This window comes from Convolutriloba macropyga, chromosome 10, assembly GCF_964194025.1.
Source record: "Convolutriloba macropyga chromosome 10, txConMacr16.3, whole genome shotgun sequence".
Taxonomy (NCBI): domain Eukaryota; kingdom Metazoa; phylum Xenacoelomorpha; order Acoela; family Convolutidae; genus Convolutriloba; species Convolutriloba macropyga.
The window spans coordinates 10,253,768-10,273,551 of NC_134477.1; the positions used below are offsets into that span (position 1 = coordinate 10,253,768).

At 34.4% G+C, this 19,784-nt stretch overlaps 1 protein-coding gene across 1 annotated transcript in view; it reads right to left on the reverse strand.

The window, feature by feature from the left end:
• Window positions 1-19,784, reverse strand: part of LOC142347912 (uncharacterized) — a 138,859-nt gene that overhangs the window by 42,602 nt on the left and 76,473 nt on the right. Inside the window, exons 83-86 of the mRNA XM_075399075.1 lie at window positions 14,553-15,104; window positions 14,147-14,291; window positions 12,179-12,558; window positions 92-302 (exon numbers count right to left, since the gene is read on the reverse strand). Of these exons, the coding sequence (XP_075255190.1) occupies window positions 92-302; window positions 12,179-12,558; window positions 14,147-14,291; window positions 14,553-15,104 (1,288 nt within the window). The remainder of the gene's footprint in view (window positions 1-91; window positions 303-12,178; window positions 12,559-14,146; window positions 14,292-14,552; window positions 15,105-19,784) is intronic.

Below are 19,784 nucleotides of genomic sequence, written 5' to 3' on the forward strand. Positions count from 1 at the left end.
GTTTTTGAATGCGATAAGCAGGGAATTAGTATAATATCAATACAAAAACTTTTTTTAAAAAAAATGAATAGTCCCAATCCAGTTGACTTACCGAATCCTGTGAAAACCAATTCGGTAAGCTGCAGACTGAAGCTGCCATCATACTGGGCCGAAATTGAACTCCAATCAATTTCGAGGTACCCTAGGGTATCCTCACGGTTCACTACACTGACAGCTTTGGAGACACGGGAGGTAGGGGAGTACATGTGGACTAACTCCGATCCCAAAACTGGCCGTGAGTCGATAACTAACTCCACTGTGACCTGTGGAAAAAACTGATTAGTAAAAAGTCCGCACCGACTCTTATCGACCCCAAACTTAATGGGCATAAACTGTAACGCACAAGGCTCACGTGACAGTTTTTACTTCGTAACGTGCTATTAATAACATATTATTTGTAACGGGGGGATCATAAATGGTGACTCCCAAACAGAATAGAGCCAAAATATTTTCCTCTTTTTCAGTTTTCAAGGCGCTTTGAAGTGTTTTCTCTCTAATAAAACTAGTTCTCTACATGTAAAAAGCAAAAACAATTGAAAGTTCAAGAAAATACAATTATTTTGTTATGCATTTTGACTGAGGTGCCATCCGAAGTGATCTCTGATCAGACCGTGCCAGACTAAAATAACCTTTGATCAGACCGAAATCAAACCATTGTCTACACGATTATCATACCATCTTCGCATAAGATTCTCGAAGATCTTGAAAGATAACTGCCCTTCGTGAAATCTCACTAGCTAACATTCTTTCTTGCAAGAATCTTTTACAAAACATCCGACTCTAGTAAAGTCTTACAAAAAAGCTGTAGAAATATAACTACTGGAGGCACGACAAAAACTGAAAAAAATATTCCAATATTTTTTTTGCCCAGTCGAACGCATTGTATTGTGTTTTCAAGTATATTTTTATGCACAATACTATCAAAATATAGCTTAAATTCGTTCACTACGTTTTATGGTTTTATGCTCCACGTGATTCATTTCAATTTTATAGCTTGATCGTAAATTTGTGTTTTTTAACAAGCACATAATAGGTTAGATTTTAGAGCTAAAAAGAACTAGTTTGTAGAATTAACACCGGCCTAAACATTTAAGCTACTTTTTATCTAGTTTAGCAGCTATACAAAAATAGAAGAGAGGTTATAATTATTAACAAAATGCATTTATGACTGTACTCTCCTGTGCCGCTGTAAAAACACATAGATATAGAGTTTCTGATCAAAAACATTAAACTCTCTAATCAACAAGTACTCAAATTTGAGAGTAAGAAAGCTGGTCAATTATGTAGTTTTTGTCCTTGAAAGGCCTTTTCAGATTTAATTGATCTCATAATAAAACTAAAGGTACTATGTATCGACGGTTCTACTTTTTTCACCCAACTAATTTACACCTCCCCTTAACATATTCTCCTCGCTCTATTTTATTTCACCCTATACACTTTCCCACCATCCTTTTTTCTCCAAGACCTAAGAATCTCTAACTTTGACTATTAATCGCACAATTCTTAACTCAAATCCTCCGTATCCCATATTTTGAATATCAATTGTACCAATTAATTATACAAGGAACAAAAATTGAACAAAAAAAATTATAATGGAAACTAAACTATATGTTAGAGTTGAAACAATTGTGCGCGCAAAAGTGGGACACCGATTAAAAGAAAGACATTCATAGAGATGTTTGAAATGTGAATCCACTTAGCATTTTAAGACCGTGAGTTTAATAGTCCGCAAACTCTCAGATCTAATTTAAGCACAGCAAAATCTATTTCCAAGTATAAAATCGGTACTGATTCGGAACTATGAAGATGTCAGGTTTTAAACTTGACACTCTTTTGCAGTTGTCGGTCAAGACATGGCAAGTCTAAGTCGTGGCAGTTTTTTGTGCTAACATAAATAAGGCATTAAGAAACTTTTGGCCAGGAAACCAAAAATTCCGTCCAGGAAACCAAAAATTCCGTGGCTACATTTGTGTAACTCTGTTAGTCATCACGCACGGGATCTTCGCATCCTGAATTAACATTTAACCTCAATACTTTGTACAATTATTTAATTATTTATGTATTCGCCACATTGTAATAGAAGAAGCACGACCTTGCATTTAAATGAATATCGTCTCGAATACTCATTCGAGCTTCATGCTCAGAAAAACATTACGCGTGATTAGACGGCAATTACTGTCTAAGTTTGTGTTGTTTTTTTCCTAACAGAGATTTCCCATAAGTGGGTACCGCGATCCTCCAGTATATGTACGCCACGGTTAATGTATGACACGGGAGAGTCAATCGGTAACGATTCCTTAAGAACACCGTTAGGAATCAAAAAGATTGGGAGAAAGCATCATTTGGACGTCCAGTACCATGGGAAAAACGGAAAGCTTTCATGCAATTTACGTTGTTGGCAAAGGAGAATATAGACTTGACACTATTACTGAGACCTAATCCAAAGGCTGCTATTTTACTTTCTGAACCGATATACGAAGAACCAAATTATGACACAACTCAAGGATAAGTACGCGAGCGTCGCACGCGTAGTATGCAACTATGGATTAATTGGTAATACAGATGCTGGAAACTGAAAACGTAGGTTTGAAAAAAAATAAATGAAAGGCTTGCAGATTATTAAACCATAGGTCTGACCTGAAGAAAAGGCAATCTAAGAAATCTTTTCGCTAGGGTATGCAAATCCTCACACAAACTCACAAGTTAAATCAACAAGGTGATTGTTTCGAAAGAATATAAAGAGTTTGAATTTGTTAACTTTTCAGAAAACACTTGAAAAAATGAGCGGGACTTATTGCTATATTGCAAAATAATGGTCAGAAAACTAAACTCGATTCTAATTCGTCTTGGCGCTACCACTATCTTGTTGTCCTACCAATCAGATACCAGAAGATAAAAAATAAGATTTTCAAGAAATATCACAAAGAGAGAAAATCACGTCTGTTATTCGGAACTAGAATCTATTCACATGACAATCTAATAAAATATTTCAACCTAATCTAAATTTTCTATGAACTTTTTGCATAGATAAGTACTACCAATACGAGCTAATCTTTGTATATGTTTAGTTCCGACTTTAATTAAAAACTCCAATTATTAATTTCTTTTCATCTGTGTCAACGACCAAGACAGACAGACAGATCCAAAACGTAAATCAGTATAGCAATTCAGAACGAGCCGAGAAAACCAAATCGATACTCACGTCAAATTTTAATGGACAATACATTTCCGAGTTATCGACATCATACAACTTCTCAAAAATGTGTGTTCACGGACAGAAATCAGATAGTAAGCCCGTATAAGTACATATCACATTCGGAAGCCAAGAAACCAGAGCAATGGGTGACTCACGTGACTCCAATATACAAAACGGTTAATTATGCCACATCAAAAAAGAAGATGCAACCCGATACACCTAAACAAAAAAGTACAACAAGAATCTAAAAAACTGATTTCAGAGCCGTGCTGAGATTAGAATTTTGTTGGGACACCAGTATTTTATCTCACCAGTGACAATAGCAGTGAAAATTTTAGCGGGACAAAATTCTTTAAAATTGCATTAGATTCAAAGGTATTAAAACAAACCATACAAAAAACTAACAGAAGACAAAAATTGAATATTTATTGGATTAATTATGTCTGGAATATTTAAGTCAGACGACCAGACCAAAGATGTCTGATTTAGCACTATAGGTTTGAAGTATGCGTATAGTCGATTGAATCTTCTTTCAAAAATCGCAAAAAATTACTTTAATATAATTGAAGGCGAATGCAGCAGTGCGTAGAACTTTGATACCAGATTTTACGGTTCTCACGGATATACCTTCAGAGTTCCACAAAACAATGGATGTCACTTTGGCGCCATTAAAAGTTACATTCTGCTTTCTAAATGGTATCTGAATAGTATCGCCGGGTTCAAAAACAGATCGTTAAAAAGACAGCATTTCGTGTCTCCAATCTTGAAATTAAAAAAATCTTTGACAAACTTAACACAATCCCGCTTCATATAACCATCCGTAGAAAGATTAGGATCTAAAATTACTTACTCAGTTATGAAACCTTTAAGCTCTAAAACAGACGCAATATCAAAACTTTAGCCCCCAAAAAACTTCGAGTAATCACAATCATTTATGAGATCACACATCGTATTACAAATTTTGAACCCAACTTGGCAACAATCTGCCATCCATTTGGAAGATTGAAAGAGAAATCAAAGTATGTATGGTCAAAATGAACATCAACAGTAATTTGAAAAATCAAATCACATCTACAAAAATCTGATCACGACTCAGGTGCGAAGCCTCTTGTGAAGGACTATGGGCTGTGCTCGAATAACAACTATTTCGATTTCAACGTCAACCGGATGGAACGCTATTTCATACGCGTCGCTTTTTATGACCCGTTGTCAGGAAAAATACAGTATAAACAAACTCAAGTTACTAGAAAGCATAGAAAATTAAACACACTATCTCTACGGCAAATCATTTACAGTTGTCACGGACCATCGAGCATTACTCTCATTTTTAAAGCCAAACAAGGCGGCTCAGCAATGTGCGATGGCACATAAGGTTCCGACCCCGCCCATCCACAATTTTGGCATAATTGTCTACCAAATAAGGAACAGATAGAGAACCCAAAAATTATTTTTTGGGAATACCAAAAAACCCATAAAAGCCCAAGTATTTTTCAAAAAAAATTGTGTATGAACGATAAGATAGCGTCCAAAGCAAATAACTCAGTGGAGTAAAAATTGAAGCATTAAATTACTGTGATATGCCAATATTAAGAAAGCGAGTCAAGACGAACACCAAAATCAAACAACAATAACAACAACAAACAATTACATCAAAAACTTTTTGTCCGTTTTTAAAAACAAAATTTAATAACAAAGTCAACATACCGTCAGATGCACCTAAAACTAAACAAAATAATTTATAAATCACCACAAAAGATATGGACCAGTTCATAAAAAGATTTGGTAACAATAAGACAAAAAAGAACAAAAACAGTAAGGTTAAAAAATTCGCTTATTTTTTTTTAAAACAATTAACTTCAAAGTATTTAAAACCATTAGATATCAGGTAAAATATCATAAAGGTTTACGATTACTAATGCTTCTATAGAAAGGCATTAGGACCTGTCCTTATTCATTTCTTTAAACGGCTAAAAAGAACAACAAAAAAAAACAAAAATTCAATTGAAACTTGCCAGAAAACGCTGTCAAAGCCGTCAAGCTATATTTCGGCTCTCAAAATATATTCGTTTGCGCCTTCTTCAAACACCGATAAAGTAGTTTTAGGCCATTTATTAGTGAGACTAGGTAAAAAGTAGACAAAAAAGAGAATAGGGCAAAAATATGTAATAATTTTGATTTTTTTTCGAAACAAAATTATATCCAAAGTCATGAAAAACATTAATTACAAATGAAATATTTAAATAGGGTGGTTTATTCATCCAAAAGAGTTCTCGGAGACCTGCAATTATCCAGAATATTTCTTGCGTCTACAAAAAGAACGTCAAACATAACAGAAATCAAATTGATTTACTTTTTTTGTGAAAAACCGGTGTCGAAGTCAGTAAGGTCATAACGCATTCTTTAGAAAAATATTATGGGACTCGATCCCTTTTGACACCTTCCCTTGACACCCATAGTGTCATATTTACCTGTAATACCTGTAATTAACGACATCAGGTACCAAAAAGAAAAATAAGAAGAACAAACTTGCGAAGTTAAAAAGTTTTTTTTTTTTAGTTTTGGAAAACCATTGTTTTCAAAGTCATAAAAGCCATCAGCTATCTACTAATATCAGAATATCGGCTCATCTATGCTTCCATGAAAAGCCAGTAAAACCTATAACTATACAGGAAATTTCATACAACTGAATTGACAAACTAAAAATGGCAGTTAAAGACAAAATTAAAAATTCAATTAATTTCTTCAAGAAAGAATTGTCGAGGCCGTTAAAACGATCTTCTATATATTTAAGGATTTTAATATGTTCAAATGTGTTTCATTTTGAACGCTAATAATGTGATATGGGACCTGTCAGTAATGCGATAATGTGACTAGAAAACGTGAGAAACTGGCAAATTTCTAAAAACAAAAAATAATCTGAAATCTAGTAGTATCAAAGCCAGAAAACAATAACTTCAGGCTTAAAAACGCAATCGAGATGAAATTTCAAATCAGTAGAGTGAAGAAGCAGTCTTTCTTTTCTGAAACTAAGCTGCAAATTGACCAAATTAAGAAAAAATGGAGGAAAAGTTCATTAAGCCTTTATTTATTTAAAAATCAATTTAAAAAAGTCGAAATTTTTTTTAAAGTCGAAACGATCATAAACTTTCAAGCAAAAAACACTAAAGGCATTAGCGTGGAGTTGCTTAGGTAGCCAACTGGACCTGTCACTCCTGAGTTTTCATTTGATATGTTCTGTTCTTTTTTAATAAAAATAGGTATTTTTTCAAAAAAAAACCGACTGATTGCAATACGAATTCTTTTTGGATTGTAACAGTCCACGATGTGCTTACAACTAGCCCTGCTAATGCTTATTGTATGTTAGGAACTATTGATTTTTCGAATATTGCAGATATAGATAATTTGTTGGTTGAAAACTCAAAAAAAGTTCTGCATTTTTGATAATAAACGAGTAAAGCTAGCAAAAAACGACAAAGTTTTAATTACAGAGCACTGTCAGCGGAGGTTGAAGTAGGAATAGCCCCCTTTTGAGTCTACAAAGATTGTATTAGTGTTGTTTGGGGGTGTAGTGCCGACAAATTTAATCGAAGTGGACCAAAGTAGCTTATTTCGTGCTGTTTTTGATGAAAAAGGCTGTATTTTGAAATATTTATACAGAGTTTTTGACCAAAAAAATTAAATCAGAATAATCAACAAGGCTTGTTGTCTTTTAAAATAAAATCAACGATAATATTCTTAAAAATTTCAACAAATTTTAGCAAAATTGACGCAAATTTAGCCAAAAAATTTCGGAAAATGTGAATAAAAACAACGTGAATTCACTCTACTTTTCTCAAAAGTTTAAACCTCGATAACTCCCTGTAGAAAATAAAAATTGAAAAAATCATTTTAATTGCATACTCTACGCTGGACGGGCTTTCTAGTGATACCAGTCTGAACTCTCTACGATGAATATATCGATCGGCGAAAATTGACTGAACAAAAAAAACACAGTTGAGTATATAGTTCCTCCCCCCTCAAGAAGGGTCGGAACAACAAGGCATACAAAACATATCACAGCAGAATAAAACTTTGGATAGACCGACACATCGTCTCACTTTATTATTCAACACAAGCCTTGTTCAAACACGAGCCTATTCGAAAAATCTGGTAAATGCAGCGAAAAGAGCATCACAATACGATGAAGAGTTCGTGGTGGCTAATTTAAACAAGACAAGGCGGCTCGTTAATGTGCGTTCGCACATGATGTTCCGACTCGAGCTCATCTACATTTTTGACTTAATTGTCAACCAAATGAAGAGATAACAAAAATAGATGTTTGAATTTAAAAAAATGCTACATTTTAAGTTAATTAAACACACTAAATTCTGCCTCGATGAAATAGCAATCATAGGTTTTATTCATGTGACATCAATAACTCATCACAATAAGTCGTATGGCAAAGAAAAATACCTCAAAATCACGAAATTTTTGAGAAAACCCATAGTATCAAAGTCAAAAAATTCTACAGCTTTCAACGGAAGGCATTTAATACGCTAAATTATCCCTAAATGATGTGACGACTAGGATGTTTGTTATTCAAAATTTATCAATAAGACATTACAACAAGTCATTGACTATGAAAACAACAACAAAAACAGGCAAAATCCAGTTCGGTAGAAAATTGAGAGAAGAAAGTGTCGAAGCTATTTAAACCATAAGCTTTTTTCTCTGAAAACTTTTTCAACGATGCATTGAACGTCTTCACTAAGCCAATGGGAGCTATCAATATTAGGATAATGTAATACGATTTCAAAAGGAACCAAAATTACTAAAAAAAAATCCAAAAATTATAAAAATTATGAAAACTCGTGCACCGAAGTAAAAAAAACCAATAGTTAGAAGAGAAAACTGCTAACTAGATAAATTGTTGCTGATGTAGAAAAAAAGCGGTTCTGTCATTACCGAGACTGACTTACAATCCACGAAAATAAGCTTAAGATTGATTTATGTTCAAAAAAAAATATTTTTAAAGTCTTAACAGCCATTAAACTCAAAAGCTTTCATAGGAATTCAATTAATACGCTCAGCTATGCCACGATGTGAATACAAGTATGTTTATGATGCCTAGGTAATCAAAAAGACATCACAATATGTCTTATGACTATGAAAAAAAACAACAAATACATGCAAAAACCAAAATTTCTTTAGAAAAATGGGAGAAGAAAGTGTTGAAGCCATTTAAACCATATTTTCATATTTTCTTCTCAGAAAGTTTTATCTACGATCCTTTGGCCGTCTTCACTAAAGGAAGATGTAGCCATCAATATTAGGATGACGTGATAAGATTTCAAAATGAACCAATAAAACGAAATGTCCAAAAAATTTTTAAAAAAATTTGAAATCTTGTGGCATTGAAGACGTATAACCAATAGTTATTTGATAAAGCCGCCAATGAGATTAACTTATGTTGCAGTGGTATGAAGGAGTTCAATCCTGTTTTTACTGAGACGAACTTACAGTTCACAAAAATAAGTTTATGATTTACTAATTTTAAAAAACTTTCGAAAATTTATTTTCAAAGTCTTAACAGCCATTAGCTGTCCACTCACAGCACTAGATAGGTTCACTTAATGCTCATTAGCAAATCTATTGCACCTTTAGTCAATAAGTTTATGCCATAGGATTATAAAACTTTAGTAAAACCTCAAAAAATAAATCAAAATTTCATTTGAAATTACGAAATTTGAGATACGAGTCCAAAAAAACATGAGCGATCCCTTCGAAACAAATTTTTTGTTCATTGGGCTTCATTTGATCGTAAAAGAGGTTGATCATTAACGGAACTTCGATATTAAAAGTGTCTAGTAGTCTCTAGGTGACTTAAAACAAAAAAATTGCAAAATTTTCTAAAAAAAGAGCTCCCAAACCTAATTCGAATTTTTTTTAAATATTAAACTTCCCTCTAAGACTAGAACTAGTCTTTATTATCTCCTTTCGTCTATTAAAAACCTAAAATTGATTTACTTTTTGGCGTGAAATCTAGTTTTGAATTAAATTTTTCGTAGAAAAATACGTTAATTCGAACGAAAATTACGGTAAAAGTGAACAAAAGTGAACCAAATATCCAGTGTTCACATGAAACTTTAAACCTCGATAACTCCTCAAAAAAAACGAAATTCAAAAAAATCTTTTTAATTTCGAATTCTACGCTGGACGAGCTTTTTAATGATACCACGCACATTTCTCTACGATGAATATATCGGTCGGCCAAAATTCACGGAACAAAAAAAACCCATTTGAGTATATAGTTCCTCCCCCCCACAAGTGGGGTCGGAACAATTAAAAAGTCGGCCAAAACAATTCACTCGTTCAGGTGGAAAGCGAGCAAGACCTACAGCAACTTTGATACAAAACAAATCGTTAAACAGATCAGAAATGCGAATGTCATGACTTTTCCAATTATGGGAAACGATACGCCCAAGCTGCACGATTTAGGCCGACTAACAAGCACTAAGACGCAAACAATTCTAACTCGTTTTTTGTCTTTTACTCAATTCAAAATCAGTCGTGCTCTAAAATTAGTCAGAATTTAAATTCAAATTCACTTAATGAGAACTTTATTTCTCTTACTTTTTTCTCTTAGAATACTAAGAACAACACTACTCTATCAAAATTACTTTTCTAAACCTTCCTTTTAAGTTTGCTCATTCCATTTTTTAACAATGAAAAAACTTCTTGATTTCACTACTGAACGCGATCCTCGAGTATCGGCACCTCAAAAAGAACACATAAGAATAGGCGAACAAAATAAAATAAAAAAACACGCGCGCCGACTACCACGGACAGCCCTATTTTTAGCAATTCAAGAGATTTCAATCTACGAATCTAATCGCTCTACGGAAGAGCACCGCAAACGACTGCAGATAGGGTGGGAACGAGTTTCGGTGAGTTCTATTTTTTAGATACATATCTTCCTCTACCCTAATTGAATTCGAATGTAATCGAAACAGTACAAGACGCAGTCAGTACAATCAACGCGTAATTTTCCCTACACGTACCAGAACAAGCTTCAATTGGAGTGTCAGATTCTACACTTCTAATACTTCCCAGCAGATCTAGAAGTAGCGGGAGATGTTTGGGAAGCAGAAAAAATAATATTCTGGAAGGAATCTTTTTACAAATTACCGTGAGACGAAAAAAAACTAAAGTCAACAAACTAAAATTTGATAATGATGATCTCATTACTTAATCACTCAGATTATAATTTTTCTGTTTTCATTTAAGCAATTCTCCAGGTCTTAGTGGACTTTTTCTCGACTGCTGCATTGTATAATGTGTATTTCGAGTTTAAACTTACTGAAAAATGACAAGATACTTTAAGCGGTTTTTCACGGCTATTCACTGGTCATTGCATGATATTAATCAAAATGAAAGTTCAGGAGTCACTTATCTGCTTTCGTTCCCTCTTTGTAATTTTGTTATTAGCGAGGAGTATTTATTAGCATCGTAAGAAGTTTATTGGCTTACTTTTTAGGACGAATTTATCTGAACTCTTTTTGAAATTAAACATGTTAAGGTATATGAATCTTAGCTATATTTTATTTGAGCTCACTTTAGCTTTAACATAAGTCTTGACTTACTTTATGAACGTTCCGTCCGTTACTCTCCTTTATAAAAACTTTATATCAAATTAAACAAAGGTCTCATCAATTTAAAAACTTTATCTTTGCCGCGACTTGCCCTAAAACAACCTTAGTTCTCCTACCTTAACTGTTGGGACAAATCTACCTGGCAGAAATTTAAGAACTCTTTTACCCTTAGAGTTGTAAAATAATGGCCGAGGTTATGGTTAAGTTAGAGTAAGTTTAATGTTTTTGTTATTGGAGACAAGCTTTAACTTTTAAGTAAAATTGAGGTAAAGTCAGCGTTACTTAAGGCAAATTAGGGAAAGACAGATTTCTGTTGGGGGTAAATTAAGGTTCTTTAAGGCAGTATAAACTTACGCTACATTATTTAATTTGTAATGGGACTTTAGTATGTAGGAACCAAAAGTAACCAATTTTTTAATTGAATAGTATAGCATCAGCTATTGGCTAAAAGGTCAGAAAACTTTCTGCACTTGGTATTGTTTTCTTGGTTATGTTATCAATAATTTAGGAAAATTTTAAAAAAAAACAAACCATAGCAGTTTTGACAGTTATCAGGTGTTGCCAGAGTAAGATCAGCTTATTTGATATCTAACATTTAAATTATTTTTGCCTACCAGGTCTAGTTACAGACTTATGAAAAGATTATGCCGACCAAAATGTAACATGAAATGACCGTACTCGATTCATTTGAGCTATGAAAAGACTTTATCTGGACTTTAACACTTGATGAACTTTAGCTTGACCCAGATTTTTCGCAAAATAATTAAGCCGGAACCAAAATTTTTGCAAAATGCTTTATCGGGAACCGAAATTTTTCAAAGACTTTAGCTCGACCCAAAATTTGAAAAAAAATTAAAGTCCAGCTAAGGTCTTTTCATGGATCCAGGTTTAACTAGTTGCTGGACCGTGTAATTATAGTCATTATTGCCCCTCACCCAACTAGGTTTTTAAAATCTTTTCATTAGTCGAGGTCTAGACATGGGAATTATCCAAAACAAAAATTAGGGTTTTATGTATCTTTTACAAGACATAATTTGCGAACAGGGAACTAAAATATGTTAGCGGAAGGTTTGTAAAATTTATCACGGTTCATATTAATTGTTATACCGAGTGAACCGAAAAATGAAGAAACTTGATAAAAACTGAAAAACTTCGAAATTCTTGAAAAATTGAAATTCTTTGGCTATGAAGGAAATCTGTATTTTTTTCTAGGAAATTGTGCATTTTTACAATGATGCTTTCAATTCAGATTATAGGTACCGTGATTTCAACGTCTAAAAATGGAAGAAAAAAATAAATGTTTTCGTCTGACCTGTTCATCAACACCCCAGTAGTCAGGAAAGAAACTTTGAATTTCTATCGTATCCACATCGTACGTAGCTGGAACCAATCGTTCAAACACAGTTCCAGTGAACTTTAATTCCAGAGTTTCAAACGCTGGCATCACACAGTTCGAAATTGTCAAAGCTTGCTGAGATTTTAGCATGTCAGCCAATTTTGGCTGGATTTCACCGGAGCAGAGCATGTTGAAGTTGAGGAGACCAGATGATAGTCTGCCACCGGGAATGACAAAAGGCGCGGCCGACCTCTGGTCCATTTCAAATACCCAGATACCCATCAGGCCTACGTTGCTTTGAGCCCAAAGATTTCGCACTTCGGCTGTCCCCGACAAGGGTAGCTCGTAGATAAATCCTAAAAAATGGATGTGTTGATGTAAATCTTAAAATAAAATACTTTGGATCATTGTGTTGATATAAGTCCCAAAATAATAATAAAAAATGGTTTATTATGTTGATGTAATAGAAAATTTTGGATCATTATGATCCGTTTCGATAATGTTGCTTGATGACCTTTTAATTAACGCGGTGTATTAAACAATGATAACTTATTGAATGATATATGTGCATATATCCACACTGAGGAATATTTGAGTTATTAGACTCTAGAGTACAATTTAGGCGACTCTCCTTGAAGGTCATAAAAACTTCTCGGGTTTATCTACCCGGACCTGAGTCTCATGATGTTTCAGTACTGAATAAACATAGCAGGCAGATTGCCAGAAAATAGCCGCAATAGATTCGTAGATCGGCAGTCTCAAAGAAAAACAGTAAAAAAGAGAGACCAAAAAAATTTGTCTTTTCATTGAAGGCTGATCTGTTATATTTTGATTAAAAATCTGTATAAGTTATTACTGCCTATGAGTGAATTGAGAAAACCATTTTAAAAAAATCAGATCAAAAAATAAGAAAAAAAAAGAAAATCAATGTCAAAATGCCGCATGTGAACAAAAAAAACCACTAGCGAGAAATGAAAATTCAATTCAAACAAAAAACTAGGCCTAGAATGAGCTGTGAATGGATTGGGAAAACCATTTAGAAAAAATTTTGATCGAAAAAACAGTGAAAATCAGAGTGAAATCAGCCGCATGTGAACAAGAAACCACTACCGAGAAACCGAATTTTTGTTCAAACACCATTTTCTCACTCTACTTTAAAATTAGAGCGAAAAAAAATTCACGCCGCAAAACCACTCGCTTTTTCGCTTCACTTCCTGTTTCGGCGTGACCAAAATCACTACTCCAATTTGACTTCAAAAATCATGAAAATGTGTGAAAAAAAGACAGCGCCCCAATACAATTCAAATTCTTTGAATTGTAAAAAAAACCAAGAGAAGGCCAATAATAGCCCCAGCTATCGCTGTGCGGCTATTAATAAAAACTTCAATACGATTTTTACTATGGCCAGAGTTTCGATCTTGGCTCTTTATAGACATTTCATAGTGGAACTCATAGAAAAATTCTGAATTTTATCTGAACATTATGAGCTTCAATTCTTCAAGACTCTGCTGCAGTTCGCATATACAGGAATATCTGGCATTTTTGACTTCTGGTAGTACAGGTTTGTACAGTACAAAATGTTGATTTTACTCATTTTTGCGGAATAACGTTCCCGTACCTAACTCTAATTCAATTCACCGTCTAAACCCCGTCTAATTCAGTTCACAATTTGCGCTGAATTTGCCTGATTCATATTTATTTCAGTGATTCATTCTGAATTATCTTTTGATCAGAAATATACAGAATATTTTCTATCAATTTTCCTCTGATTCAGAGCAATTCAGAAACCACTTCACAGTTGGTTCTGAAATTCTTGTCAATTAGGACTGAAACTTGAAAATTCTCTGAAATTGTTCTGAATCAGTACTGATTGTCACTGAGCCTTAGGTACCCGTTGATAATGTCATGGAGTAATTTGGACTTTAATGAGTGTAGTTTACTGACCGTGACCATCATTGAATCCGCTTCTTTGTTCACTCGGAGTCCTCGAATTGAGAGTCCATTGTAGTTGGAAGAAGTCGAATATGGTCAGACACCTGTCATCGCATTCCTCGTCAGGAGTTCCAGCGTCATCACACGTCAGGATGACCTAAACCAATCTCGGAACCTAACATCAGGCCTACATCAGTCGGCTATATTTATGGTTTTTATGCTTGGAGGGAAGGGGGCGTACCGTGGGGAGGGGGGGTTTTCTACAACATCCCAGATTTTGAAAAATTTTTCGACCCGGGGGACTACACTTTATTTGGGTACTAAGCTTGGGGGTGGGCTATAACAAAAACCAAAAAATTTTATACTGTATCGATGGTTAGAACTGATAATCTATATAATATTGTTCTAGAAAAATGACCTGAAAGCTGTTGAAACTGTCAACTCTGCTGGGAGAAGTTCCCACTTTGTACCACGTGGCAACATACCCCCAGGTAGCATTGAACCCATGAGTCGCAAACACCATGTCTGTCACCACACTCATGTCTTGGGGTCTAAGTTGCCGTTTGAAGACATTATTGGCCAAATTGGGGTACCTTACGTCTTGGCCCATGATGTCCCTTGTAATCTCGTCATCAAAAGAAACTCCCTTTTCGAGCATCTCCGAAACGTCAATCGGAGTGTCGGCATGCTGTCGGATCCGTTCACGTAATAACTCATCAGTTACGTAATCGGATTTAATATATTGCTCAAATGTACTAGATCGCAGAAATGCGTATTGCTGGACATTTCGAAAGGTATTACAGATAGTTTCAACATTTCCGAAGTAGGCGAATCCGAGGGCCTCGGAGTTTGCGTTTGTTTCGAAGCATTCGTAGTCGAGAAGATTGTCTCTCGTGTCAAGATTGCTGAAGAAGGGAGCCACTAGAGACAGAGACGTTGAGTAGGAATCATCCTGATTAGACGCTTGTCTCTGAAACAAACCAAGAAGACCGACTAAGATTTGCAATTATAGCTGCACAAACACGCAAGGACCAAACTCAAACATAGACGCACGCAAACACACAAACAATTGGTTAAAAGTGTTTGCTTTAAACGCGTTACACCATTGGCTGTTAGATCTCAGAAAGACTTCGGGGCGGAGAGAAACCGCACAAAATTCCGGACAGTAAAGTGATATGCTATCAACTGAATATAAAAATTTGGCTATCAAAAATACTATCAAAAAACATTTTTCAAAATACTTGAAAAAAATATGTTTTAATATTTTGTGCAATTCCTAACCAACTACTTGAGCTTTTAAAAGTGAAATTTTCACCAATATACAAAAAACTCTTCTAAAAAACTTTCTCAAGCCCGTGAAAGACAAACTATAGCAATACGTACTTTTTCTGTAATTCCTTTCTAATTTTATATGATACCAATATGCATAAGAATCTTCAAGAGTCTTTCAATTAAGTCCTATGTATCCTTACAGAGCAGTTGATAATATTAAATTACTCACCTTTTCAGGTGAATCGTTCTCGGCCACCAAAGTTAATTGCTATCGTATTAATTACCAACATTGTCCGCCCCCCTTTTTTAGCTTGGTCGATTAAGTATTAGAACAATTCAAGCATACCGCTTTTCTCATCAGGAATCTCAAATGCAGTTTCATCTAATTTATTTTTTTTAATTTTAATTTTCCAAATTTACTCTATAAAACAAAAAAGAACGCTCCCTCAATGTAACAATTAAATGCAGATTGTTACATTGTTCATTATTGTTTATTCAAAAACCTTATTATTTTGTCTAGATTTGTATTTCAGGGGGTTAAGTGGATTGTTCAACACGCCAAAAAAATTTCAGGTATGTCAAATTGCAATTTGGGATATTTCCCTATTCGTAACAAAATATTTTCATTTTCAAGCTTGCTCAAGTATTAGCTTGTGCTCATGTACTTTTACAAGAAATATGTATAATCGCAATAAGGTTGAAATGGTCGAAAATGCGCATTTTAAAATGCCGGATTCTACCCACCAAAATGGTTTTTGAATACTTACTAATTTCATTGATTCAAATATCGCGCTCAAATGTCTCATATATTTTGATAATGCATAAAAACATGTTTTATATAATAATAAAATCCAGTCTTCCGAGATCACGAACTCTGCAAAAAGCCAAAAAAAAACGGTTAAAAAACCGATGGAAAGTTTTTTTTTCATGCCTGCAGTGTTGAGAAAGTTTTCTGACTTTCATTCTGATTCAGAGCCAATTTAGAAACGCTTTCCGAATTTTCCTCTGATTTAGAGAAATTGAGAAAACATTGATTGTGAATCCTGCTCTGATTGAGAAAGGTTTCAGAATCGATACAGAAATTATTTTGAAATTGTTCTGAATCAGTGCTGAAAGTCATAATTTCTCTGAAATCGTTTTGAATCAGTACCGCTGTTCTCTGAGCGTTAGGTACGGGCAAAACTATCGCTCCCGCTCCCTTTACCCGGCAACAGTTGCTCAAAGGCGACAAAGATACGCGAGTTCCGATTTGAATTCTCTCTTTCCCATGTAAAGAGATAGCAAAATCGAATCCACACATAATAATTAAAGTATTTTCACTCGCCTTTTAAAAATGCCAATACAACCATTGCATCATTACGCATCGATTACTCCTGATAACCTAAGAAATCATGTTTTTCCCTCAACAAGTAGTCAAATGCTCCAGAGTGAGCAGCCCTACTTTTTCTTTTCTTTTTTTTTTCAATTAATAAAATGCCCCTCCCCTTATAGGATACTCGGTTAACTCGGGGGTGGCAAGTCAACTCCTACGTACAATTCAAAATTTTGACAGTTGTCAACATCAAAATAGCATCAAAAGCAAAATATATATAAAACAGAATGTAGAAGATTGAACATAGCTGGCAAATTGCCAGAAAATAGCCGCAATAGCTTCATAGATCTGTAGTCTCAAAAGAAGGTAAAAAAAGACAGACTAAAAAAACTTGTTATTTTCATTAAGGGCTGAGATGTTAAATTTTGATTTAGAATCTGTATAACTTATTGCTGTTTCTAGTAGCTGCTCTTAAATACCCTTCAATACCCTCATAAATACCCTTCTCAAATACCCTTCAAGTATACACTCACTTGACCTTATCTCTTTGAATTAAAGTAAAGTCAATTTCAGAGTGAGGAAGTCAGTCTTAAGAGTGAGGTAAGTCACGTGTGATCAAACATTTAATCACGAGAATCAACCAAAAAACTAGCTCCACTAAGAGTGAAAAATGACGTCACGCACGCAATTCAGTTGAAATTGCATGAACGAATGAACAAAAAGCAGATTTGAAGTGGTTGTGACGTCATATGGTCGTAACAAAAATGTTGACGACGAAATAAATAAAACATAGCAGGACAAGTCCTGACGTACAATTCAAAGAATTTTCATTGACTAAACAGAAAACTGGACCTAGAACGGACTATGAATAGATTGCGAAAACCATTTAGTAAAAAATCCTATCCAAAAAATCGAAAAAACAGTAAAAACCAAAGTGAAATTGCCGCATGTGAACAAAAAACCACTAGCGAGAAATCGAATTTTTGTTCAAACACCGTTTTCTCACTCTACTTTAAATTTAAAGCGAAAACATAGCCGGAAGAAATTCCGGAAACGACTCGAAGTGAAAATCCATTTAAACGTCATACAACTACTAATGAACAAAAAGTGTCTTCACTAATTTATGATTATCTTGAAACAAAACCATGAAACCAAAATTAAAGACAATAAAATCAAATATGTTAAAATATGATAAAAATTTGATCAAATTTTGTTATAAATTGAGATCCCGAAAGAACTATCTCTGCAAAAATAACTTAATCAAAACAACTAGTACTTACTAAAACCACTTATGTGATTTTTGAAAAATACTTTAGGCTAAATTATGAAAAGGAAGCTCTTAAAAACAGCTTTCACTGAAAAACTGGAAAAAGTTATCAAACTTTTTAAAATTTCAAAAGCATATGAATCCAAAGAAAAATTCCCATCGGCCAATAAGGTGTCCAGATGCTCGCAAAACAATAGGCAAGTCATAATAGGCCAAGAAACTTAGCTAAAAACAGAAAAAACGAAAAACTGCAAAAAACTAAGAAAAATAGTGCCAGTTTTTGCCATTTTTTGTCATATTTCTCAACAAAAAAAATGATTCTTACCCACAAAACTGTAACGAATTGTTATCATAATTTTGCTCAAGTGGAAGGGGTTTCTTCAATACCCATTTGAGCCAGTAACACAAAATAATTGTCAAAAAAACGCAAAAATTAGCCCGAAAATCAGCAAAATACATTAAAGACCTCCGAATTATCATAAAATTCACATGAATTTCCAAAAACCTTCAAAGCACTACCAAAACCAGCCTAAAAGTAAAACAAAATCATAACCAAAACTCTTAACCAAAATAAATAAAAAAACTACTTTTAAATGCCGCACGTGAACAAAAAAATTTCGCTCGCTTAGAGTAAATTTTTTCACACATCAATTTCTCGCTCTCTCAAAAACAGCGGTATGAACAAAAACCACTCACTTTTCGCTCCGCTCTTCACTTTTGTTCAGCGCCAAAATCACTCCAAATTTTTTCACGCGTTTCATTTCCCGCTTCAAAAATCACTCCAATAAAATTGATTAAAAAAAAGACTTCTCAAATACTCCTCTTCGAGTCGTAAAAATATCACGCCGCAAAACCAGTCGCTTTTTCGCTCCACTTCCTAATTCGGCGTGACCAAAATCACTACTCCAATTGGACTTCAAAAATCATGAAAATGTGTAAACCCATCTTAAAAGACAGCGCCCCAATACAATTCAAACTCTTTCAATTGAAAAACATAGCCGGCAGATTGCCGGAATAGCTGCGAAAGAAAAGACCTGCGTGCCATACTGTCATCAAATTACCAAATAAGAAAACATTTCGAGATCAAAACTTGGTAGAATTTGAAAACCTAGCTGGCAGATTGCCAGAAAATAGCCGCAATAGCTTCGTAGATCTGCAGTCTAAAAAAGCAGTAAAAAAGACAGACCAAAAAAACTCATTTCATCAAAGGATGAGACGGAATTTTTTATTAAGAATCTGACTAAGTTACAGCTGCCTCTATTAGCTGCTCTCAAATAACCTTCAATTAGAGTGACACACATTCACTTGCCTTATCTCTTTGATTTAAAGTGAAGAAAAGTCAATTTCAAAGTGAGGAAGTCATTTTTGAAGAGTGCGGTAAGTCACGTGTGACCAAAACTTAATCAAAATTAACGAAAAACTCGCTCCACTAAGAATGAAAAATGACGTCACGCACGCACATCAGTTGAAATTGCATGAACGAATGAATAAAAAGCAGATTTGAAGTGGTTGTGACGTCATAAGGTCGCAACAAAAATCTTGACGACAAAATAAAACATAACCAACTAAACGTCGGAAGAATTGCTCTCGAACGACTAGTGGGAGCTCTAATGAATTGCAGCCTGCTTCAGTCGGGTGGGGGAGAGAGGAGGGAGGGAGCGGGAGCTTAAATGGGACCAAGAAGTTCAATAGTGGGCTTCAAATAACCACATGAGAGGTTAACATATACCACTATTAAGATTAAAAGTAAAAAATGGCACAAGTTTCGGCGCACTTTTCATTTGACTTTTAGTATTGAA